The sequence below is a fragment of the Phoenix dactylifera genome, chromosome 12 (genome assembly GCF_009389715.1).
Source record: "Phoenix dactylifera cultivar Barhee BC4 chromosome 12, palm_55x_up_171113_PBpolish2nd_filt_p, whole genome shotgun sequence".
Lineage (NCBI taxonomy): Eukaryota > Viridiplantae > Streptophyta > Magnoliopsida > Arecales > Arecaceae > Phoenix > Phoenix dactylifera.
In genome coordinates, this window is record NC_052403.1 from 6,559,726 (window position 1) to 6,584,570 (window position 24,845).

Consider the following 24,845-nt stretch of genomic DNA (forward strand, 5'->3'; position numbering starts at 1 on the left):
AAGGCAAGCAAACTTGGCCTTCGAATTAGAGGTGGCGATGGCCTTCTCCTCGAGGACAAGGTGCAGCCTTCGGCAGTGGAGGAGGAGGAGGAGGCACGACCCTCGATGGTAACGGGGAGAGGCGCTTGGTGCACTGCTTCTTGTGATGGTATGTTAAGCGGCTTTTCATTTAAAACAAAAGTTGAAGTAAAAATTTCTCACTTTCAGTTTTTTAAAAAATAATATATATTTTTTTAAAAAAATACAAAGATCATACCAAATAGGCGCTTGGTGCTTTTCTGATTATATATATATATTAAAGAAATATCATACCAAAGGAGGGCTTAAGTTTTAGCCATGACTTGGGGTGGGCCATGAGTAATTTTCACCAAAGCGACCAACTGCTTAGTAAATTTCCTTACGGGCAATTCGGTGCACCTGGTCACAATTAGACAAGGCACTAGAGTAAATATACTGACAAGCCAGGCCCACCATTTTATCTTTACTATTCTCCTCATTTAATGAGAGGATTGGTCGTGCCTGCCTATAAAACTGGTTGGTGGCTCTCCCCGCCCCGTGCCGTTCTCTTCCCCCACCCCCGGCCTCGATCTCTTCTATCCATCCATTCCCTCCATAAGCTTTGCTCTGAAAGGATGTCTGAGAGGCCTAATCGTCACCAGAGGAAGCCATCACAGGGTGTCTTCCACCTCCCGGAAAATTTCTCCAGCTTTGAAGCCCCTCCTCGCATGGAAGCTGGCGAGAAAAAGGCCACATCCAACTCGGTTCAGACATCATCAGAGATTGCTCATCCTCTGCCTCTTCCTGCCTCTCAGAGCCAGGAGCTGAAGGAAGGCATATCAAAGAAGTCGCAGAACTAAACCTCTCTCACTCTCTCGCAATGGATGCTCAATGCTTTAAAATTTCTGCCGTCGTTGTTGTTTCTTATCTTGAGACAATCTAGTTTGACGCTTGGAGAGGAGAGGTTTCACTTTGCCTAAGTGATTAGTATTTCGGAGAATAAACGTCTTTTGGATGTTTAGTATAAATTTCTACTAGATTTTATCGTACTAGTGGTTGTGTGCAGTTTTGAATGGCTTGTGAAATGTGTGGCTAGCTTTGTACAATCTTGCCCTGTTGAAAAGTCTTAACCACCACTTTTATTGCTCGGTTCCCATCAATGCTCCAATAGAATGGCAAAAATCCGTTTGAGGGGCAAGAGCAAATATCTTGGACCTGGGTGCCCGTCTGAGTTCGATCCATTGTTTCAAGCGATCGGGACCAAACACTATGCTCCTATGAGCTGCTTTCTTTAAGTCAAAAGATGCGACGCCCAATGCACTATATCATGCATCACTGGGTTGTCTACAGTTGACATGCACCAGGTTCAGTTCTTTTCTATTCCATGTCATGTGGGGCGTTCGATAGAGTAGTGGATTTGATTTCCTAAAAGATAAATCCTTAGCCGAGCTGCCTTGGATAACATTAAGGAGGGGTTGATTAGGTTAACGTGCGTTTCATTAAAAGGACCATAACTAAAAACGAGGTACAATTGTACAAAACAGTAAGGTACAAGACGCTGGAGCGAGGGCCGCTTCATACGAAGTCTTGCAACCAAATTTGGATCATCCACGCTTATTTCTCTGCTAATGCCAATGGGTTCCCATTTCTTTTTGCGCTGAAATAATCGAAACTTTCAAACTGTGCCAGCAGAACGAAAATAAAAGAGGTGATAGATAAGTTGTAACAACCCAGAACCTAAGAGTTCAAATCCATTCAAATCTAATCACAAGCATCACGATCGATCCGTAATCAACCTCCATTAACTTGTATTACAGTATGTCCTAATCTACATAAGCTATAGGTCGAGTCCACTCTGATACCTTTAATAACAATCTACGGCCTCCCTCCAAAAAAATATTTTTAAAATTTTTTAATTTTCTATAAATATCCAAAATCTTCTCGACGAATAACCAATGTAAAACTAAATATATGTCCGCACGATGCTCAAATAAGTACTTGTATCTTGCACGTCCAACGATATGTTTCAGTTCTCCAATGGTCAAAAGGCTATTATTCGAAGCAGTGGATGCATTACTTATTTGATAAATAATAATTTACAAACAATCGTTAATTGGGTTTTCTGGTTGGTATTTCAAACACATTTTGGACAGAGGAAAGCAGAAGAAAAAAAATCATAGAAGCGGCACGGCCCCACTGAGAAAATTAGGACCTGCCCCAAGTTTTGGTCCCTGATTTTTCTTTTTTGATGAAATTGATCCTTGAATATTATTGACATGAGATGTGAAGCAGCGAATTTCCTGAAAAAAAAGATGAGAAGCAGCAATCCATAACTTACAATTCGAAATGATGCCTCGATCATGCTCAGTTGTCTGAATTTCTTGCATGGTCAAAAACTGCTTACGTATCACTCCATCTTTTCATTTCCACTCCCTTGTCTATTCCTGCATCAAAGGATAATGGACCTCGTTTCTGATTGTCATGGACTCGAACAACAATTCCCATGCAGCATATGAAACCAAGATGCCATTTTCAATCATTTTGTTCAAATAGTCATGCAGCAGCTCAAGTTCTCCTTGTGCATGGATACTTAGAGCTACACCACTGCATAAGCTAAAGCTCACAGGCATTTTCTCCCTAGCCATATCTTCAAGAAGCGAAATTGCTGTCATGATATCCCCCTTCCTTAAAAACCCATGGATCATCACACTATACGTCGAGGCAGTAGGCCTCGCACCGCCGCCACCGCAGATCCCACTTCTCATTCTATCAAACAAACCAGTCGCCTCCCACACCCTTCCTTCTTCCCAGTAACTTTCTAGTATCCAATTCCAAACCTTAGCAGTTGGAACAAACCCCTCATCCACCATCTCACAAAGAAGCCGACAGCCTTCATCCACTCTGCCCATTTCGCAAAGACCTTCTATCACAGCCGCTGCCATGGCTCCAGCCTCTGCATGCCGCCTCCTCTTTTCAGCTTCGAAAAATCCGATAGCATCGTCGACTCTGCCGGCTCGAAACAAAGCCTCTATAAATGACCTGCACACACAAATCTCCGGCACCATGCTCTTCCTCGCCGCCTCTTTCAACATCCTCTCGGCATCCTCCACCCTCCCGGCACTACAAAGCGACCGGACGTAGGCCTCGAATGTCATCACTTTGGTAACCTTATTTGAAGGACTTAATTGAAAGATGACCCTCCTCCCGGGTTTCAGACATGGAGCAGGATTCACTTCAAGTCCTCGATCTTTCTTCGCCAATTTATCGAACAGTTTACGTGCCTCCCTCAAACGGCCCGATTTACATAAGCTGTAGAAGAAATTCCCGTAGACCGAGATATCCAATTCATGATCCCACCGATCTACCAAAGTCCTTAAGACGGAATCAGCTTCCAATACATCTCCAGTCCGGCAGAAGCTCTGGAACAAAGCAAAGTAAGTCAACTCATCGGCTTCGAATCCTTTCTCCTCCATTTCCCTTAAAACGTTCCTCGCTAAACCAGGATTGGGATTATTTCCCTCGCACATTGCACCGATCAGAGCAACGTATCCCTCCCGTCTCAAATCCCACCGGCTGGACGAAACCCGGTGGCAGACCCGCTCGATCTCGGCGGCGTCTTCGCTGCGGCGGCAGAGGTAGAGGACGAAATCCGAAGCGTCCATGCATCGATTGGAGGGTCCCGATCCGATCTCCCTCCACACGGATTCCACGTCCCGGATTGGGCTCTCGGGGACGAGGCACTGGAGGACGAGGCTATAGAGGAAAGGCTCCGGAATGGTGCCCCTCTCCTTGAGGCCGGAGAGGACGGCCTTGGCTCGGGTGAGCTTCTTGCAGCGGGAGAGGCCGCGGAGCACCAGAACGGAAGTGGTGGAGTCGAGGAGGGGGGTTTTGGCGAGGGTGGAGTCGACGGCTGCGAGGAGACGCGGGTTGTTGCGGTTTCTGGAGAGGTTTCGGACGAGGGCGGAGAAGTCTTGAGCGTAGCGGAGGTTGGAGAAGGGCTGGGAAGCGGTGTGGAGGAAGCTGGAAGGGACGGACTTGAGAAAGGCGGGAATAATTCGGACCATTGTGATGCACTCGATCTGTCCGATTGTGAGACTGGCGGGATCATTCCGAAGAAAGACTCAGCCCTGTTAATTGAGCATCTTCAAGGCCGAAAAGAGATGGAAGAAAGTGGAGCACCCGCTTCTGAGTGATATTCATCGGATGCTATAGGAGTGCCAAATTCTTCAGATCGGGGTTTTTCTGGAGGCAAACCAGGCGGCTGACTGGGTCGCCTCTTTCACTGCACATCACTCTGGTGAATTTTTTTGAACTCAACAAGCTTCTGTTCCTTTTGCTTTATGTTGTTTGCTTAATGCTGATGTAGCTGGCAGTTCTCATGCTAGGGTAGTGTGAACTGCCGATTCACCAAAAAAAAAAAGGCCGAAAAGAGATGGAGCACCCGCTTTTGGGCGATAAACGACAGATGCTATGAAAGTGCCGGGCTGTCCAGATGAGGCACGTCCTTCGGAAGATGAACCAAGCTACTGACTGGGTTGCCTCATTCGCTGTTTATCATTCCAAAAAAAATTTATGAACCCAGCAGTCTTCAGTTTTTTTGCTTTGTGTAGTGTTTTTGATAGTGATGTAGCTGACTGTGCTCATGCGAGAGCAGTATAAGCAGCCGATCCGCCAAAAAAAAAAAGCATGCTATATGGAATTTAGAATATCTCTTAATATAGTGTTTATTGGAAAATATATCTCGCCATTTTTTTTATTGTTACATGTATTTTGCTTGTTTCCCACTCCCTGATAGAAGATTAGAACAAGAGCTCGGCTAGCAGCATTTTATTATGGTATCTATTTCATAATTAGGGATCACTAAATGTGTATGTAATAACTAGGTTTGGCAAAGAGTTTGGTGGAGCTCCGCATTTCTGGAGCTTTAAATTAGCTTGAGTTGAACTTAATATTTTTTTTACTTTTTTAGATTAAGATCGGCTAATCCTTAATTATTACTTTATATCCACACCACTTCACAAGTATAGATGCCAATCATAATCTAAGACCTCGTGGTTTTTCCAATTGACAAGTAGTCGATGGCTTGTTCGTTCAATAATTTATTTTTTGATATTATTGAATAAAGTATGAGTTTTTGCATATTTTAAGAGTCTAATGTTTAGGTTTGGCTTGGACTTGTTTTCTTGTTGAACTAGTTTAAACAAGCTTATTATAAAGTCAGCTTGATGCTATTCATAAACAACTTATTTTATTGTGACTTCTGAATAAAGTTTATATGCAAAATGAATGAATCTAATTAGGAAAAAATAAAAAAAATTACATAAAATCTCACTAAGGACCATGAAATTATTTTTTCTTAGCTAGTAATCAAATAGAAGTTAAAAATTATTTTTTTTCTTGATTTATTAGCTTAATCAAATGCATTGACAAGGTCGGGTTTTTTTGTGCTTATTGCACTAGTCGCACTTCTCATTTTGCAAAACTCTTTTATATCACAATAAAGAATTGAGTGGGTACCATGTTTTGTACTATTTTATAAACGAGGGGGTACATTTAGTTAACATTATAATAGTGAAGATGGACTAGTGCAGTGCCTTATCATATGTGGTATTTACGGAGGTCATGGCCCAGCAATGAGCATATCATGCAGCCATAAATTGTACCAAGTAATCAAAGATTATTGCCTGGCTCAAGGACAAGCAGATGGGCTGTACATATGCCAAACCATGCCACCTAAGCAAATTAAAATGAAAATGCTTTGCTTGTCAATTATTATCATTAGATTTTTTTTCATATTAGTGGATATACAAATTTTGAGAAGACAAGATGTGCAATGACAATATACTTGCTCGAAATGCATGGCATGTGGGCAATGATCATGTTGAACATTATCCAAATAACAATCTTTTACATGGTTAAGTATCTCATGCCATATGTGATGGGAGAGCAAGTCTGCCAGCTTGGAGCCATTAAATGCTATTCCATTATCTCATGATGCATCTTGACTATTGGCATGTATAATGAGTAACTACACTTTATGGTTGTATATATCATCAATCACAAGCGCTCGTTTCTATAACGGTACACCAAAATATATATTTGATGGATAAAACTCATAAAAATGAGCGGTGATGATTGGCTGCGTGCCTGCGTGCACAACCATATGATATAGAATATAATTTATTGCAAATGTGGCTACTAACCCGAACCTTGTTCATGCAATCTATTAATTTGCTTGCACTCCTAAAGAATGCCCTGCAGGTCAACATGACATGCATTGTCGAGTAGACATGCTATTTTAGCTTGCGCACAAATGCTAAGCAGCACCCCTTCTCAAAATTTAAAAAATTAGCCTCTTTCTCTCTCTCTCTCTTTTCCAACATTAATTTGTAATGGCTCTTGCTCTGTTTCTTTCTTACCTATCAAAGAGCTGCCAATTATGCTAATTCCAAATTCTTATCGTCTACACTACAATTCAATTCACATCTCTCGAAGAAAGACTACCACATGTGCTGATTTCCTGCTGATGAAGTGGTTGAGACTCTTTTGTTCCTTTATATGACTGGGTAACCATTGCTAATTGCTCTGTAAGCTTGCATGGATAAACACCTCTGGAGTAACGTTTTTTCTCATATATTCCAAAATGCAAGCTAAGATGCTTGACCAGAACTTAGGAATTTTGCTCATAGCTGACAAAAATATATGGTCATGCCAAACTCTATAGCCGGGTAAACTTAGGAACTTTTAGTGGCTCGTGCGCTCGGCTAGTCCCTCAGGCGGCTGGGCCCAACGCTGACGCGCGGGCACATACAAAATAGGTGTGCGCTGCCTCAAGATTCACAACCAACGGAAGATATCTCAAGATTTTTCAGAAGCAAGTAGCGGAAAAATCCCGGCGCCGTTTCTTTTGCGTTACGGTTCGTACGTGCCGTGGCGCGCTATGATTGGACGCAGCAGTGTGCGAGGCGACGACGCGTGACGACCGTGTCAGAGTGTTTCGACTACTGCCGTGCCGCCCCACGCCTAATGCCGTTCTCCTCTCCGTATCATATCTCACAGGGGGTGCGCCCTCCGAGCCTCTGATATCGGAGCCACTTTTTTCCTTTCTCTCTCTCTCGAGCCCTAGATTCTCTCTCTCAAAAAAAAAAAGAATCCAGTCTCACTGCGCTCCGATCGTCTCTCCAGAAATGGTCAGGCCTTTTCTGATATTTTCCAGCTTCTCTCGATGTTAATTTGTTGCTGTTTTCTTGTTTTCGCTTATTTATCTTTGATTTTGGTCTTTGAGGGTTCGATCTACGATTCTAATTTTGGTGGTTGGATGTTCGTCGACGGCGCTTGGATTTTTGAGTTTATGGCGGAATTTTCGTTCTTGATCGCGCAATATTCCTAGATTCCGAACTAGAGGGTCGGTGGGCTGATGTGATATCGTTTCCTGTTGTTTGAGTGGTCTAGGTGTCGTATTTATGATTCTTGATATATGGCTTTGGTGTTCATCATTTAATAATTTCTCTAATTTCTTAGGATTCAGCAGAAATGTTAGTATTGGAGTGGTCAGGGTTTGTGGATCTTCTTGTTTTTTGTTTTTGCTCTTTTCGTGGTTAGGAATCCACCCCAGGGATCTGATGTCCTTTGGGCTGTTCTGGTAAGCTGTAACATTTGCAGAGTCAGATCAGAGTTATGTTTTTTTTTTAAAAAAAATCCTTGTATAATTTTGGATCATCGCAAAAATTAAGTTGCAGCCAATTGATTGTTCTTCTGTGCTTCACTTTTGATATCAGTAAGTTGAGAGTTGTGCTTATGCTCACTCTCAAATTCATCCATTTTTTTGATCCATAATAGCTATAGATTGAGTTGAATCTTTATTCTCTACATGCATGGTGATCAGACATGATGTTTGGCTTAATTTGGGATCTAAAGGTTTGTGCGTTTCGCAAGATTCATGGTTTTTTATTTACATATGCCCAACGATGCATATAGGCCAATGCAGCTTCAGGGATGGCTGTGAATGATGATTGTAAGCTGAAATTCTTGGAGTTGAAGGCCAAGAGAACTTATCGTTTCATAATCTTTAAGATTGAGGAGAAACTGAAGCAGGTCATCGTGGAGAAGCTTGGTGAACCCACTCTGAGCTATGAGGATTTCACTGCCGCTCTTCCTGCAAATGAATGTCGATATGCGGTCTATGACTTTGATTTTGTCACCGAGGAGAACTGCCAGAAGAGCAAGATCTTCTTCATTGCATGGTAATCTTATCTTTAGTTTAACTTTAGTCTTGTTTATAACATTTTGCCTGTAGATGATATCCATTCTTGGCCGTTTATGAAGGTCACCTGACACATCAAAAGTGAGAAGTAAGATGCTTTATGCAAGCTCAAAGGACAGATTTAAGAGGGAGTTGGATGGCATCCAGGTGGAATTGCAAGCAACTGATCCAACTGAGATGGGACTGGATGTCATTCGAGGCCGTGCCAATTGAGTTATATTACCAGGTTGTGCAATGGAGACTTACTCCTCGTAGTCTGTTTGCTTAAGTGAAATGTTTATAGTTTCCTGTAATGGTGAAGTTGCTAGGTATTATGTTGGTTGCTGTTCAGGTGATCATAATTCAACGACCTTCGTCCTCCGAAACAGTGTTGATTTTGGGTATACCATATGAATTGCTATTCTGTGTTTTTTATATGATGGATAATCTCTTGTAGGGTGATGTCTACAAGCTGATGATATGTGACTGTTTGTGGTGGCAGCCAGGTAGGCAAAACCTTTGTGTCCTTTGAAATGGTTGCTTGACCACTCTTGTGTTCTTTTGGTTTTGATTGCGGTTCTTGTGACCTTTGTAAATGTCTATCAAAACTATCTGCTCCTTTGCAATCAATTTCACATGATCATGTTTTGTTTCTTTTATAACCTTTAATAGGGACTCCGCCAATCTCTGCTTGCAAGCTCGAGCAGAATGATTTTTATTTTATTTTTTAGGGGTTAGGGGGGGGGGGGGGGGGGGGGGTTGGGGGTGGTGTGTAGTGGTAGATAATCTTGCCTCATGATACATTAATTATTTGTAGCATTAGTTTTTGTTAAGTCAGAAATCAGAGTGAGGGGGTGCAGCAATGTTTGTTTGGATGCAGTGTCATGTTTTCAGATTTAGTATATCACAGCCACTTGTTGGTCAGTATCTTTATTCATGTCTTGTTGATTGTCTATATATTTGGAATTCTCATGGTGATGCATAATTTGGGTGCTCAATTTGCTCAACTTCATGCATCATGTTTGGTGACCTTGTTGTTTAATCTTTGAAAAGGTTTCATTCTAACATGTTCCATCAACACATGAAATGAGCTTTGCATAGAGGATGATATTTAATCAAGGTGCTGCTTGACTAGGGATGGAATGCATACAAGTAGAGCTTAAAGTGTTAGGAAATTGATTAAAATGGTCAGGCTGTTCGTTGAGAATGTTTAAGAACATGTTGAGGTATGTTGTATCTGAGATGAAGATGTTTTTTTTGGAGATACTAATGGAGATCAAATAGGACTAAATGTTTGTTGTTGGATATTGGTTGCTATCAATTCAATTGGCATGCATTGTTATGCCTTTTTCCTGATAATTATACCAAAAGGCATGCAAATTGATCATGACTTGGTGTAATAGCTAAGTAGTTGACCAATTTTTGTAATCGGAATCTAGCACAATTATAGTGGACTGTCAATGGGTATTTAACCAAATTCTAAACAATGATATGAGTAGTATGGTTGGAAGGTTCATCTTACAGTCTCAATTGCAGGTGGGTTTACTTGGGATAACCACCTCCATGTTTTAAGTTCGCCGAACGGAATCTTATAAGCAACTCTATTTCGTTGAATTATGATTCTTATCAACTTTAGTTTGTTGAGTTATCAACATTGACCAAAAGGGCCACTTTATTTATAATGGCTTGCTAAGCTTGACTGCTTAGATCAAACTTTCAAGTATCTGAAAGATGATTAGAGAAATTTTCTGGTCCCAAATATATTGGATGAAGTGGAGCTTTTCACTTTGAAAGAAGGTAGTAGTAACCATGTGGTTGAAGGCGTCTTCCAGAGCATGATCAAATTGGCTTTGGTGAAAGGTGCAATTAGGAATTGTTCTTAGGTGAGAATTGTGATAATATGTTCTTGGAGTGCTAGATGCTAATCCTATAGCTAATGAGGTTAGTATGTGATGGGGGTGTAAGATTGTAGAGACAGCGGTAGCATCAATTATGTTGTTGCTTGTCAGGATTAGTCATGGTCACTTTTAAATTCATGGTCCCTGCTGAGATATATGCTAGTCGATGGATATTTGGTTTTCCACTGAAAATAGTTTTGTAGATGTGTTAGATACTTGGTGATTGAGATTTTTCCTTTGTTTATTTGCTTGGGGCAACAGTATATACATTAGGTGTTTTATGATTCACTAAAAAATTTGCCTTATTTTGTCATATTGGTTGTGGTATCTGGTATTGATAGTGATGGGGATTCTTTTTGTTGCTTGGCTTGGCTGGCAAACATCCTGTGGAAGGATCTATGCTTGACCAGAGTAGGGGAGGGGGTGGAGGCCTTACTGCAAGGTTACAGACAGCATATTGAGAGTTCCAGTTTAAACTTGTATGCAATTTTATGTGTGATGAGAGTCCAATTATTCTGGCGAATAATAGAACTTCAGGCTGTAGGGATCATGACCCTGAAATTGAAAGATTATTTCTGTAATTTTGGCACTTACATTCTTTATTTGGTGTATTTTCTGTACTAGGTATATTTAAGTATCATATCCATGTAGTACAGATTATGGATTTGACTGGGAAGATTCTATATATAAGGCATTCATAATGATTCAGACGAGATTTCATGTTGGTAAAAGGCAGCTGTTATTTTGTCAGAGGCATCGTGTATGTTTGTGGACATCCTGATATCGTGAGAAATATAGTTGAGGCAGTTTAAGATGGTGGACATGGTATCGGTGGGGTGCCTTTTGTTGGCCAGCCTCGTGGCATTATTGGTCAATTGATTCATTTTTTTTGTTTTCAATTAACACAGCAGTTTTGCATTGTTTTCTCTCTTCGTTTTATTGATTACAAATTGTGTTTGATTGAAGGCAATAATACAAGAAGGCAATGATACAAGTGGTACCATAACAGTGTTCCTAACTTTTAAATATTTTGGATGATTTTGTCTCCATCAAGGTTTTAAATCTCATGCGATGGGTTGTTCTGGTTTTTTCATAGAATGAGATGCGCCACCGTTTTCGCTCTGTCTCGGCACTTGGGAGAGGGGATGTCTAAGGCATTCTAATTGCAGCGGGGCGGTCCTGTCCCGATACTTGGGATGGTATTCCACTTCAATGTCTTGCAGAATGTTCTGCCGGGACTGGACTTTGAGACAAATGTTATCTCAGGTCCTTGTTTCTGTTCTGGAGTGTCACGTAGTCAACAAAGTCAATAACAAGTTGATTGCTCATTTGCACGCTTCTAGAAATTATTTTGTTTCTTCTTGGCTATTTGACTTCAAGATTTTTAGGGGATGAGCATTGCACTTGCTATGATGATTGTGATTTTAAAACAGCTCTTACGTATTTTGCAGAGTGAAACAATAATATTATCCAAATTGTATTGTCTGCATTTAGTTGGTGACTGGATGTACCATTATGAGAAGTGTAGCATTAAGTCCCATGCTGATTGCTGTAATCCATCAAATGAAACCAATTCCAGCATCCAACATACTTTACGCTATACCTTGGGCATTTTATCTCAGCTTGCTAGGAACCTCTGTCGGGTCCGTTGCATTGATTGAGTGCTTTTGGTGGTGCAGATGAGTTATTCCGCTTGTGATAGTTTTCATTTAAGATTGCGAGTGAGGTACTGATTATGATATATGGAGTTATGGATGAATTTGTTTCCATAAATCTTGATTAAAGTTGTTATGTACGTGGTGCACCACTTGATCCTAGGGTGAACCTGATTTGATAGAGCATTTAATGCGAGACAGTTGTTATTGTTATGCTCTAACCAGCAATTGCTGTATCCTAATTTTCATGATGCAACTTCAGGAGCTGATGTTCCAAGTATACTCTCAGCCATGCGAGATGGTTTGTAATTTATTTGTGTCGAGGGAGGGTTCGACCGTTCTTCGTAGGCCTTGTCATTGGTTGAGCAATATGTTCCCATCCTTCTGATGGTTTCAGTTTGTCAGTTTCTGCCCATTTTGAGGTGGAAATTTATAAGTGGAAGCTTGATGGAACCTCCTTCGAATATTAGAATCCACCGATGACAAACCCGTAGCTGAAACTAGGCTTCCAGTTTCCACTTCGCAGCGAACCGCATCACGGTTCATTTGGCATGGCTTGAGATATCCTTTTCCCGCTGGAAGAATCCGTCTCTTGAGGAGTGAGTGGGATTGCTTAGCTTGTAATTTTCTATTACATAATAAAGGAATTGTTTTAGTTTATTACTTATTAGTTGAAACTTAAATTTATGTTTTGCCGAGCTCAAATTGACATCTACTTAGTCCGGTTATATGATTTTTGTTTTCTTTTGGGTTTCGGCCTGATAAATAGTTCCGTCGCTATTTTAAGAACAGAGGACATTGAAATCTTTGTTATATATATGAATCCAGAATTTTTTATTTGAAGAGAGCTTCCAAACCATATTTTGGGGTAAGTTCTTGATGCTAACACCACCCAAGAGTCGAATCCTGGATTCCTATTTGTAGAGTGGGTAGGGGACTGACGGCTTAGCTCATATAGTTTCCATTCGCTCGGTTGATTTAACGGAAAATTTATTATTACTATAACTTCCACAGCTTAGTCCAACTTTTTAATATTTCAGTTTCTCCCTTTAATTTTTTATGAGAATTTTCACCTGGTTTAAGAGACCGCGAAACTCTCTGGTTAGCATGGTTGAGGACCTGAGGTTGTGTCGCAGATCGTGAAATCCTTCTCCACAAGGCTCCGCTTTGTGGAGTTCTTTGTTTGATTTGTTCCACAACTCTAGTCGCACTTGCGGGCAGCAAAAAGTCCCAATATTTATTGGCTGACGGCTGAAAGGTGTGCTCTAAGCCTGCAAGCTTGGGCGGCATGGGAAAAATATGATCAAAAGAAGAAAAGGGGAAAATTTATCTATTGCTATTTTATTACATTTAAAATAATTATCATATGCATGCTGCATAAAAATAATTTATAAGTTATTGGATTTAGTATGATATGCTTTACTTGAGCATGAATTGTATTTTATAGTATTAATAAATATATTGATATCGTATATATTATGTGATGATTTTGCTACTCTCTAATATGACTATGATCGTATGAGATTAATATCTAAACTTCTTTTGGACCTTTAGTGGGGCGATCACTAGTACATGCTGGTTGACAGTGTACTGTAGTTAGGAGCTAGTTTTTTTTTCGGGTTTAGTCAATCGAAGCTAATTGCTGGCACATGCCGATAGAAGCATGTTTTCTTTCGTATAATCTCAAAGCTAGTTTTCTTTTAAGCTTTTAGTGGGGCAATTATTGGTTCATGATCGCTGGACGGAATGTTATAGTCAGGATCTAACCTCTTTTAAGGCTCGCCATAGGCTGATCATGACCATTATCATGAAGACTAGGAGAGTGAGAGTGGATGGTCCATCCATGTTAGTTTTAAAAATTTATTTCATCAAATACATTACATATATCAAGGGACCCCGACCCAACTCGGTTCTTTATTCGGGTCCTAATGTTGGACCCAGGCTCAATCCAATAGAAGATCGGATCGGGTGGGGTCAGATCCATTACTAAAATTTCTAACCCAATGGGTCATTCAGATCGGGTCGAGTCCATTTATAACTCGGTCCCAACTCAAAAAATTTGGGTTCGTGTTAGATCCGATTTGGGTCTAGGTCAAGTCCAAATGAATCTGAAAGAGTATAACTATGTTTGTGAAGTAGAAAGCAACCTCAATGACTTCTCTTTTGTATATTGAATGACAAAAAACCACAAACTAAATAAGGATGTCTGACTGCAAAAACAATATGCAGTGTTCATCAAATCAAATTATCTAGGAGTAGGCCATGTCTTCATGCTAAGGCCTTTTTGAGGCTTAGTTGTTACTTTGTTGCTACAAATGCTTATTACTCTTTAATAAGTCTTCAAAACCAAGTAATAAAACTGCATGAATCATTCTATGTTTTGAAATGGAGTTATAAACTCAAGATGCAAAATACTGCTTACATGTAGGACGCGCACATCAGTTAAAAATGCATAACTTAGAGAACAACATAAGTTCGGACATTTTTAGGCCCAAATAGTTTACCGGGTTCGGTTTCGATCTGGTCGAGTCGTAGGGTTGGAAATCCAAAATTGTCCAAAATTCAAACGAGTCGGGTCTGAATTCAGTAAATCGAAATCTGATCTACAAAATGGAATGGGTCCAATTTTAGAATCCGATTCGGCTCCACAGGTCGTGCAAAATAGGTTAGATTAGGGCTAAATGGGTCGGATCATGGGTCAATTCGACTTATTTGTTGATGTAGTTATTTCTAGCCAGATTTGGATTTAGAAACAATCCGCCCTCATGAAGTTTTATTATTTTATAAGTACCTATACGTATTTTTGGGGTAAACATACCTACAAGTTTTTTTTTTCCCTAAATTGTTTACACGTTTCGTTTGGTTGCGTAGAATCGATCCACTTGCGAACTTAAATCAGACCGCTGTTTTGTTTCACGTGCGACAAGCCTTTTCGGCGCCGTTGGCGGGATCCATCCGCCCGCCGAAGCGATTTGGTCGCATCTCAGCCGTTCAATGCCGCTCATCTTCCATTCGCCAATAATCAACGGACATAATGGCTACCAGCTCATCCATCGGTGCCACAACCCACGTCCAACACCCGTCCCCGACTTTCGCCTATATATACTCCTGCATCCCAATTCCTCCTCCCGCTCGCGAAGCCTCCCGGCTCTTCTCTCTTCCCCAGGCGTGCTAAATATCCCCCAAATCCCCTCTTTCCTTCTACGTTACCATCTCCATTTCGATTACGATTTGATGGCGCCCAAGCCGGAGAAGAAGCCGGCCTCCGACAAATCGGCGGAGGAGGAGAAGAGGGCGGTGGCGGAGAAGGCCCCCGCCGAGAAGAAGCCGAGGGCGGAGAAGCGTCTCCCGAGCAAAGAAGGCGGGGCGGGCGAGAAGAAGAAGAAGAAGGCGAAGAAGGGGATCGAGACCTACAAGATCTACATCTTTAAGGTGTTGAAGCAGGTCCACCCGGACATCGGGATCTCCAGCAAGGCCATGGGCATCATGAACTCCTTTATCAACGATATCTTCGAGAAGCTCGCCCAGGAGGCTTCCAGGCTCGCCCGGTACAACAAGAAGCCGACCATCACCTCCCGGGAGATACAGACCGCCGTCCGCCTCGTCCTTCCCGGCGAGCTCGCCAAGCATGCCGTCTCCGAGGGCACCAAGGCCGTCACCAAGTTCACCAGTTCTTGATCCGTAAGCGGGGTTTCGTGGCCTCTTTGTGGTGCGATATAAAAATCTATTTCTTTGGTTTTTGATCTTTCTTGTTCTTATACCCATCTTTATACCCTCTTCATGGAGCGTATCTGGTTTGGTCGAATGTAATCTATTGGCCTTCATGGTTTTATATCTCCAGCGCTCTTTTTTTATTCCCGCTAAATAAAATTGTTTTGCTGTAATTTGATGCAATTCTATTTACTTTTCTTTTCTGGATGACACTTTTGCCGAAGAAAGCTTTATTATGTGTTTGAATTTTTGCGTCAGCGGGGTTGATTTGATCTTCTTGGCCGCTTAATTCCTTGTCTGGTAGCTCAAGTTATTTCGAGCAGATGTTGCGTTGCGTGTACGATCGAGCTGCGTACGTAAGTCTAAGATGGTTGGAGTAATAAAGGGTAAGAACAGACAAGCGGTGTCCGTCATTTTCTTCTTTGAATTATTCTTTGTCCTCATAATAACTTGTTTGTCGGGCCTTTCGAGCTTCGTTGGTAGAAATTAATGAACAAATTTGGAGCCTAGCTGAATCTCGTGCGGTTTCGGTGCCGTCCAGACGTGGATTCTGGCTGCAACCGGTCCAAATCCCCTCATGCTTGCTGTATTATGTTTGGGGTTCCGAGGGGCTTTGTGTGGATTTCCCAAGGGGAGGAGAGGAGGCTGCCCTGTTGGTGGTTGTGACGCAGGAGGTCGGTTGTCGTTCATCCTCTGAAGCACGGCATGCAAAGGATCATCCCAGGGACGTTCGCATCCGAGCTTTGCTTTCTTGTTCGCCTTCTTGGCTTTTGGTTTTGCTCAGAATTTGGGGAGCACTGTGAACATGGTGAGTTTTTGTTTAAGCCTTCCCGTCATCCTTTGTTTTCTTTTGTTTTCTTGCCGTGGCTCTGTTTTGTCATTAATCTTTGCTTCTTTTTTAGGGATATCGTATACCTTGTTCACTTTGTTCTCTGTGGTGGCGTTGCCAGTGGTGTACCAGGGGCTACTTGCTGTTCATAGCATTCAATTTGAAGCCCTCCTGGTGCGCCATTGGGACTTACCTTTCTTGATGATATATGTTACTCTGAATTGGACTTTTTAGCTGTCAACATTCGCTCACTTCATGGGTTTTTAGGACTTATGAGTTCAAATGAACATATTATCGTATTGACGAGTTTCCTAGTTGTTGAATTTGAGCATATGTTTCTCTGTGTTTGAATTGTTTTATGGCTATATGAATTTTGAAGATTCCGGCTTGCCCCGTCCAAAAAAATAAATAAATTATGAGCAGTTCATGGAAGCCACGTTAAGGAATCTGTCTTGGCTGGCACTTCTAAGTTTTTGAAAGGTGAGGTTTGAAGTAGTCGGCTTAAGGCATGATTATGTATTGTCATGTTCTTCGAAATTATGAGGGAGAAAATGAGGAAAAAGAACAAATTTCATAGCATGATCCTCTAAATTCAATTTTCTGGCAATGCTAACTTTTAGAAAGGTTCATAAGCACAGTGTTGCTAAATTTTATTCTGGTTAAATTGGTGGCCGATGTACTGTTTCTCTACAGCATGGTAAGGCATTTTACTCTGTCTACATTTTCTATGACACATGGAGTTGTGACATGCAATAAGTAATGAGCACCATTTCATTTTGCTATGCTGCAACCTGAAGAGCCATTGATGTGTAAAAATTAATGCCGAGTAACATAAATGTTTTATTGTTTATTTAATATATATATTTCTGTTCCTATGCTTTAACTTTATAATTCTTCATGCTTAGCCAAGCCCCCTTCTCTGTCTCTCTCACTCTCTCAATGTTCAGTCCTTATGTGTTCAATATTTAATAATGACATCACTTTAGGTACACAATTGTGCCAGCTTCTCTATATCTTGGGTTTGCTCCATTTATTAATTGGGTTGGGCAGGTCAGCAATCATATGTTGTCGGTTACGCACTATACTTTGTCCTCATTTTTTTTGGATGTGTATCTTCTCTTACGTTAAGGAACATATCTCACTTCCACTGCACACAGCCATGCAAAGGATTGCCAGTTGCATGAAGGGACGCTAATTGGTTGCTTCAGCAGAGAATTTTGGGGAGGTTTGCAAGTCACCAGGTGTGATAGTTTCTCAATTTTTCATCTGTTTGAAAGAAGGTCTCTACATTTATGATGAAATTTATTAGATCAATCCCCTTTATCTTTTACAAGTCTGTTTTCATATTCTTCAAGATTTGACATGTACTGGAATTCTCTACATTCATTACAACTCTTTTGGTGTTGGGTAGAGTTATTAGTATGTTATCATGATGATATCCACTTAAATACTCCATTGCTATTGTGCAGGTCATTGGTAATTTTATCACGCTCGCTTTGTTGATAGGAGCAAAGGTCAGTTACTGTTTACATCATGTCCTCTGTATCACTATGAGTGACTAACTGGTTATTTACATCACACTCTAATGATGATGATTAATTCTTAGCTACAGTTTGTGAAAATATCTACATGGGAATTATGTCTATTATCCTGCTGAATATTAAGATCATTATATGGAAAATCATTTTCATAATAAGAAAATAATGAGGAATGATTAGATTTTATATGCTTTCTAGTATAGTACTCTGGAAGGAGTCTTGTGCTGTTCATTATTCTTCAAGTATATTTCCTGCTTTTCTTTATTTACTTATTATACTTATTTTGTTACACCCTTAGTGCTTTTGGTTGTAGTGAGGGTAGAATTTCCTACTTGCCTATTGGCATTATCTTGTTTATTTTGGTAATAAAAGTTGCATTATTCGTAGTTTGGCTGGCATCAAATCGGTTGAAAATCATGGTCAGTTCCTTTGTGGGGCTTTTTTTGCTTAGTTTTGCTCCATAACTGATTGCTGTTGATGGGACCCTAGTTGCTGCTGCTGCTGAATCTTATGTAAAACAGATGGACGTAACTGTTATAGCAGATTTAATAATTAAAATCATTTGATATCAAATGTATAAAGGGTTATTTTTTAACCTTTATTGGTTGGTTTTAGAACAAATAATACAAATACTATAGCATTATTATGTTTCAGCTTATGACAACATAATTGTTTGACTGATCTTGTAAGGGATGGCATCGCCTCTCTCTATTTCTCTATCTAATCTATGTGTTTTAAGCATAGCTTTTCCTTATGTGGAACATGATCTCATCACACTAGAAAGGAGATTATGATAGATTTGAATCAATATATGAAAGGAGGTTACGACAATCTCTTAATTTCACCTTGAAATTGTGACAAATCTACGCTCCCTTCTTTATATAAACAGAGCCAACGGATCCCAATAGGGGAAGGAGGAAGGAGAACGGCTAGAGACTTCCAAACACAGATGGCGAGAGGCTCTCAATAACTCATGGTAAGCAGCTCCTAAGGAGAGGTTCTCAAGCTCTCATGGCGAGAGGCTCCCATACAGAGGCTTTCTAGCTCTCATGACTAACTCTGCATCTGACTCATCTTCCACTGCCGTTCTTGTATACTGTCTCCTCTCCAGATGGGACGTGCGTCTTTGGAGACCAGGACGCAAGTTCATGGAGACTGCCCTTTCATGCCACCCAAGACACGAGCGTTGTGCATATGGGACCCACATCCTTGGAGATCAGAATGTTACTCCCGGTGGTTGGTTTTCTATGCCACCTGAGACACGAGCGTCGTGTGTATGGGGCCTGCATCCTTGGATACTAGTGTGCGAGACTCTGGAGGCCCCTCTTCTGTGCCGACCGAGACACGAGTGTCGTGCACACAGGACATGCAACTATCGACTAGAAGGCGAACCAAAACCATGCTAAGCTAGCACTCTAGGCTGAGCTCCTATGTCGGGCACTTCCAGCCGGGCTCTCATACCGAGCACTCCAGGTTGATTTTTCGTGCCGAGCCCTCATGTTGAGTACTCCAGGCCGCGCACTCTAGGTTGAGCACTCCAGGCCGAGTCTCCGATGGCCGAGCTCTCAAAGGCCGAGCACTATAGGTCAGGCACTCAAGGCCTGATGATCTAAGGAGATCACTCTGCTATGATGCTTTTTATTATATCTTCTCTTATTATTTCTCGTTATTCCATAGCCCTACCCGACTTAATTATCAGAAGAGGCCTAGTCGGAGCCACCTTGGCAGGCCTTTCTCTTCTTTGTATGCAGATCCGCAACTCCATGGTGGATCGACGCTTCGTCTTCCACCATCGTGGATCGAGCGGATTGATCTTCGCCCTACATGCCTTGAGATCATCAGAATATGGTCGAGTAGGATTTGGGCATCAACAAATTGGCGTTAGAGGAAGAGCCCGAACCTCCGACCTTATGGAAAACAAGGACATATCCCACTTTTTTTTTTGGGGATCTAAGTGCCTTTAGCAACAAGCTTACCAGTCAGACACATCCCACTACGACCACTGATGAAGGCACTCTCGAGCGTAATAAGTCGGGCGAGTCATCTAACGGCCTCGAGAAGGCAACACCTCCATCCTATAAGCCCATGTGGCTGCTACAGGTTTGATGAGTCATCTAATGGCCCGAGGAGGTGACACCTCCGTCCTACAAGCCCAGATAGCTACTACATGCCGGACGAGCCATCTAACGGTCTTGAGGAGGCCACACCTCCATCCTATAAGCCTAGATGGCTGTCACAGGTTGGGCGAGCCATCCAACGTCCCTGACTTGCAAGCATATTCAGTTAGGAAGTTCTTTAAGGAGCTTCTGCAGGAACAATACATCTGTTCATTGGACGTGCCATTCAATGACTCCGACCTGCGAGCCTGTGTCTAGAAAGTTCTTTGGGGAGCTTCCATGGTGGCAACACCTTCGTTTGGGAAACCTATGCATCTAGAAGGCCGACCATAATCAGGCCGAGCTTCCATGTTCAGCACTCTAGGTTGAGCTCCTAGGTCGAGCATTGCAGGTCAAGCTTTTAGGTCGAGCCCTCCAAGCCGAGCTTCCATGCTGATCACTCTAGGTCGAGCTCCCATACCAAGCATTCTAGGCCAAACATTCAAGGCCGAGCTCCCACCTCAAGCACTCCAGGCCAAGCTCTTAGGTTGAGCTCCCATGTTGTGCTCTGCAGATCGAGCTCCCAACCCAAGCTATCATGTTGAGCACTCCAAGCCGAGCTTCCATACTAAGCACTCCGGGCCGAAGTCTCATGCCGAGCACTCCGGGCCGAAGTCTCATGCCGAGCACTCCGGACTGAGTCTCCGATGGTCGGGCTCGCAAAGGCTGATACCGGGCTCCTAGGTCGAGCATTCAAGGCCTAATGATCTAAAGAGATCACTCTACTCTAATGCTTTTTGTTATCTCTTCTCTTGCTATTTCTCGCTATTATTTCAAGCCCTACCCGACTTAAACATTGGAGGAGGCCTAGTTGGAGCCACTCGATGGGCCTTTCTTTTTTGTCCGTGACTCTCCACGGCAGATTGGTGCTCTGCCTTCCATCATCATAGATCGAGCAGATTGATTAGTGCCCTCTATACCTCGATGTCATCATAACATGTGGATTATAAATTTGATGAAACTATTAATGTATGACAACTAGGTTGTACTTTGGCATGTATAAAGTGAGGAAAAAGAATCCACTTGCCTAAAAGGTTAATTAGATATGCCTTGAAGTGACTATGGGTGCGGCAGCAGCATCTTGGAGCAAGTGTTAGGTGAATAAATGTGGTTTCTTGGGTTTGAAAGGGATGTCAGTTAATTTTTACCTTTTGTTTTTGTATTCAATTTGATACCTTGATGTGGGAGGTTTGTGGGGATTTCTGTTTCGAAGGGTGTGGTGAATGCGATACATTTGGTAGATGTATTTTGATTGCATGCGTCTCTCCATTCTAGTCCAAGGGTTTCCTGTTGTCTTCTGTTTTGACAGTTTGCAACTGTCTGGTATTTCTTTCTGATGCAAGGTTAATTCTAGACTATAATCATTATTTGGGTACTGAGACCTGGAGGTGAAATGCTGAACGGGAGGTGGCTTTTGCACAATTGAAGGTGTGGCTGCAAAGTGCTTCAATTGCTGTCTAGTTCTTGACTCCATACACCACCTTACAGGCTGTGTCGATACCAATGTGTGCTGCCCTGTGCATCTCACTACAGGTTTTTTTTAGTTACCCTCCATGTTGAAAGATCATTGTCCTTTGCAGCCCATCATTCTGGAGGTTTTGTTTGGAAGAACCAGCACTTTGTACTTTTTTCCGATTTCATGGGCTATACCTGCATACATCATGCGTGAGTCCCAGTTGTACCAAAAAAAAAAAAAACTATTGCTATTTCATGTTGCTGTCCCATTCACTTCATGTTTCAGTGCCCTGATTTGTATTCATTTTTGGGTTTCTTTTTTATGCCCACTGAATTGAAGTCACACAAATGTTAGATGCCATTGCACGGATCTTACTTGCCTTTGGAAGTTGGAAGCTCGAGGTGAGTAAAATGTGTTGCTTCTGGCTCAGGGCGTTTATACCTGAGCAGCTTGGGTATTAGTTCTGCTGAGCCCAGAGATAGGAAGAACCGGGCAAGACTCGTTTGGATACTGGTCTGCCTTTTTTAACTGTTAATCAATCCCTTATGAATAGGTTTTGCGTGGAATTTCATTCTAAGCTTCAATATTTATCAGGCTTTTATTTTTTTAAAGAAAATGGGCAATATGCCGTGGATTGTTGTTCTTGATATCGCCAAATATCACGATAATATAGCAAGCCTATCATCATGCTTCAACTATTGTCCTGGTGGTTGAATTCTTTTGAGCTATATCTGGTCAGGGGATGCCCGGGACGCCCTTTTAATATCAACCTCTACAAGCAAGCAGGGACGTTTTGCATGACCTTAGAGGCTTGTTACCTTCTTTTTTTTTTTAAATTTTTTGGGCTCAGTTAAGAGGCTTGTTACATGAAATGAACCCTTTAAGCACCAAATCCACATTTCAGCACAGGTAGTTCAATGACTTGCTAGCATTTCTTTTCTCTCTGTGGGCTATTTCTAGAACTATGAAGGCATTAAATTGCCTTATCCTTGATTCCATTCTCTTACTATATTAAGCATTAGAATGCATTGAATCAAGCCCTTTCCTAACTATATAATTAGACATCAGAATGCATTAAATCAGGCCTTGTCCTAATCTTTTTTCCAACATATATTTTTAACATATTTTTTTGGAGTCGTTTCTACAAAATATCCTGGCATATCTACAAGTATTTCCAAGGACAATCTGCATGACCTTGGAGGCTTTGTCACATTTTACGCCTATTTCACCAGAGCTACCTCAATGACTTGCTAGATTTCTTTCCTCTCTCTTTGTGGGCTATTTCAAAAACCATGAAAGCATTAAATTGCCCTTCCTTGATTCCGTTCTCCAACGGCATACATAGAAATTACGAAGTAGTAAATCAAGCCTCGTCCTAATCCTATTCCCCAACAACATAAATGCCCGCCCTGCAAAGGGCGCATTTAAAAATACGAAAAGTAACCACTGGGCCGCCGGAACGTGGCGGAGACGTAGCGCACTCGAGGGCATTTTCGTCATTCTCCCAATATCTCGAGGACTCTTTTAGACGCTCTCCTCCCCTCTCCTCCGTCGCGTCTTTGGTCACCAACTCAACCGTAAACCCCCCTCCCCCTACCTAAGTCCCAGCTCCTATTTGATCTTCGGTTCTCTTCTCCAAACATTAACCCTAACCCTAGCTCGAGCCATGAAGATTTCTCTCCTGCCTGCGGTGATCCGGGAGATGCTCCTCCACCGGCGGCCAGTGCTCCGGTACGCGGCCACGTGGACGGCCGTCCTGACGGCCACGGTGGCGGTGACGTCGTTCGCGCCGGAGATCGCGTTCGTGCGGGCGTTGTCGCCGGAGTCGGGCTTCGCGCAGCGGTGCCGGGCCGGCGCCGTTAGGGTTCCAGTGGAGGGGCCGGCTGGGGAGGTGGTGTGCGTGCCGGCGCAGCTCTTCGGGCGGTCGAAGGTGGACCTCTTCGTGCCCCCGCTGTTCGCGGGCCTGGTGGTTTGGGGCTCCGCCTTGTTCGTCCGGGCCGTCGGGCTGTGGGAGAGCGTGGAGGAGGCGATCGGGTGAATGGTGATTTCTGACCGTTGATTCCTGCGGGAGACCGAGAGACACCGAGAATTTGTCGTATCCTTCGGGCCGAATTTCGGGCGCATAAGTACATGCAACTTCCAGAGCCCCTGTATAATTCCTTTCACAGTGCCGTTGGATATGGGATTTGTAAAAATAATGGCCGTTCGATTAATGGGCCCTCTTGTGAATTGCTGCATCATACAATGATTCGATTATAATGTTGTTTGCTGAAAAAATTAAACTAGCGGTCGATCTAGATCGATTAGGAGATAGGATTCACTGTTTGTCTCAGTAAAAGAGCTTCAAATTTCAAATAGAACGACATATAACGAAGTAATAAAGCAATTACGGGCATAATAACTTATATTGAGAAACTAATAAATGACGAACCGATTACATGAAAGAAATATAATTGAGTGCGAAGAAAAGATTCTCCGGGATGGAATGGTTGTCAAGTAAGAGAACAAAGATACAAGAAGTCATCCATTCTTCTGGAGAATTCATCGTAATTTTAGATGGTAATCAATTAGATAATGTGTTGGGGCGCAGCAACATGGTCCTGGTCTTTCTTTTACACTTGAAAACCACAATGACTCACTTTTGAAGAACCAACTCTGAACTGTATCGGCATCTCTAATAACCAAACTTGGCTCATGGAATCCTTTATGGGTACGTGCTCATCATATGTCTAGCTGCTTCGTTGCGTGTCCGATTCTGGTGCTCGACCGGTTCCTGCATGTTCTAGTTGATACTCCCTTGCATGGATAAGGCTTGAAATGGGTTAAGCCTTGTAATTGAATTATGTCCGATGAATGCCATGCGGCTAATAAAATCTAGATAATTGCAGTTTTAGGTTACAATTTCAGCATCAGCAGAAAAAAATCCTGTACTACAAATCAGGGGAGGATGTAACATAAAAGATGTGATTCAGAGGGAATTCTATGGCGGTCAAATTGGTAGTCGGCCGGAACCCCTGATGTAATGTAAGACTTTGTTGGCCAGATTCATGAGTTAGGAAAATGGGCCGTTGGTGGGACTACATATGTTCAAAATTAGTTGGGCTAGCTAGAATTGGTTGGGCTTACAAGTTAGGAAAATGGGCCGATCGTACTTTTATAGTGTAAATTATAAAAGCAAAATCTGTCCTCTCAATTCTAGCACATCATAGTTTGTCCATTCCTTTTGATCTGCTGCTTTTGAATGAGATTAACTCCATCCTTCCCACTAAGGCTGTATTTGGCTCTTAGCAAACAAAACCTGTTTTTTTTGTTATTAGTTGTGTCTTAGTGCGACCAACTCATATCCTGCGCCATCTAATTTAT

General features: G+C 42.1%; 4 protein-coding genes across 8 annotated transcripts; 3 read left to right on the plus strand and 1 right to left on the minus strand.

Moving 5' to 3' along the window:
- Positions 1 to 2,435: 2,435 nt before the first annotated feature.
- Positions 2,436 to 4,061, minus strand: LOC103697829 (putative pentatricopeptide repeat-containing protein At1g12700, mitochondrial). The gene has a single exon (XM_008779770.2). The coding sequence runs from the start codon at positions 4,059 to 4,061 to the stop codon at positions 2,436 to 2,438; it is 1,626 nt and encodes a 541-aa protein (XP_008777992.2).
- A 2,923-nt stretch (positions 4,062 to 6,984) lies between these two features.
- On the plus strand, positions 6,985 to 8,866 carry LOC103696598 (actin-depolymerizing factor 7). The gene is made up of 3 exons (XM_008778280.3): positions 6,985 to 7,187; positions 7,975 to 8,240; positions 8,323 to 8,866. The coding sequence occupies exons 1-3, from the start codon at positions 7,185 to 7,187 to the stop codon at positions 8,471 to 8,473; spliced, it is 420 nt and encodes a 139-aa protein (XP_008776502.1). The 5' UTR covers positions 6,985 to 7,184; the 3' UTR covers positions 8,474 to 8,866.
- A 6,043-nt stretch (positions 8,867 to 14,909) lies between these two features.
- Positions 14,910 to 21,363, plus strand: LOC103696617 (probable histone H2B.1). Of its 5 annotated transcripts, XM_039132457.1 has the most exons (5): positions 14,910 to 15,889; positions 15,987 to 16,311; positions 17,319 to 17,382; positions 17,490 to 17,573; positions 17,802 to 21,363. In XM_039132457.1, exon 1 carries the CDS (start codon positions 15,027 to 15,029, stop codon positions 15,468 to 15,470), a length of 444 nt encoding a protein of 147 aa, XP_038988385.1. In that variant the 5' UTR covers positions 14,910 to 15,026; the 3' UTR covers positions 15,471 to 15,889; positions 15,987 to 16,311; positions 17,319 to 17,382; positions 17,490 to 17,573; positions 17,802 to 21,363. The 5 variants fall into 5 exon arrangements, with proteins under 5 accessions (XP_038988385.1, XP_038988383.1, XP_038988384.1 ...); XM_039132455.1 differs by having other exon boundaries at positions 17,319 to 17,573; XM_039132456.1 differs by lacking the exon at positions 17,319 to 17,382 and having other exon boundaries at positions 17,462 to 17,573.
- Positions 21,364 to 22,533: 1,170 nt separating this feature from the next.
- LOC103696631 lies at positions 22,534 to 23,802 on the plus strand. The gene has a single exon (XM_008778319.4). It carries the CDS (start codon positions 23,149 to 23,151, stop codon positions 23,518 to 23,520), a length of 372 nt encoding a protein of 123 aa, XP_008776541.1. The 5' UTR covers positions 22,534 to 23,148; the 3' UTR covers positions 23,521 to 23,802.
- The last annotated feature ends 1,043 nt before the right edge of the window (positions 23,803 to 24,845 follow it).

Excerpts from the sequence above, each read along its gene's own strand:
- LOC103697829 (XM_008779770.2), bottom strand. The coding sequence starts at position 4,061 with ATGGTCCGAATTATTCCCGCCTTTCTCAAGTCCGTCCCTTCCAGCTTC.
- LOC103696598 (XM_008778280.3), top strand. Across the intron at positions 8,241-8,322 it reads AAGATCTTCTTCATTGCATG|GTCACCTGACACATCAAAAG; the intron begins GTAATCTTATCT and ends CCGTTTATGAAG.
- LOC103696617 (XM_039132455.1), top strand. The coding sequence starts at position 15,027 with ATGGCGCCCAAGCCGGAGAAGAAGCCGGCCTCCGACAAATCGGCGGAG.
- LOC103696631 (XM_008778319.4), top strand. The coding sequence starts at position 23,149 with ATGAAGATTTCTCTCCTGCCTGCGGTGATCCGGGAGATGCTCCTCCAC.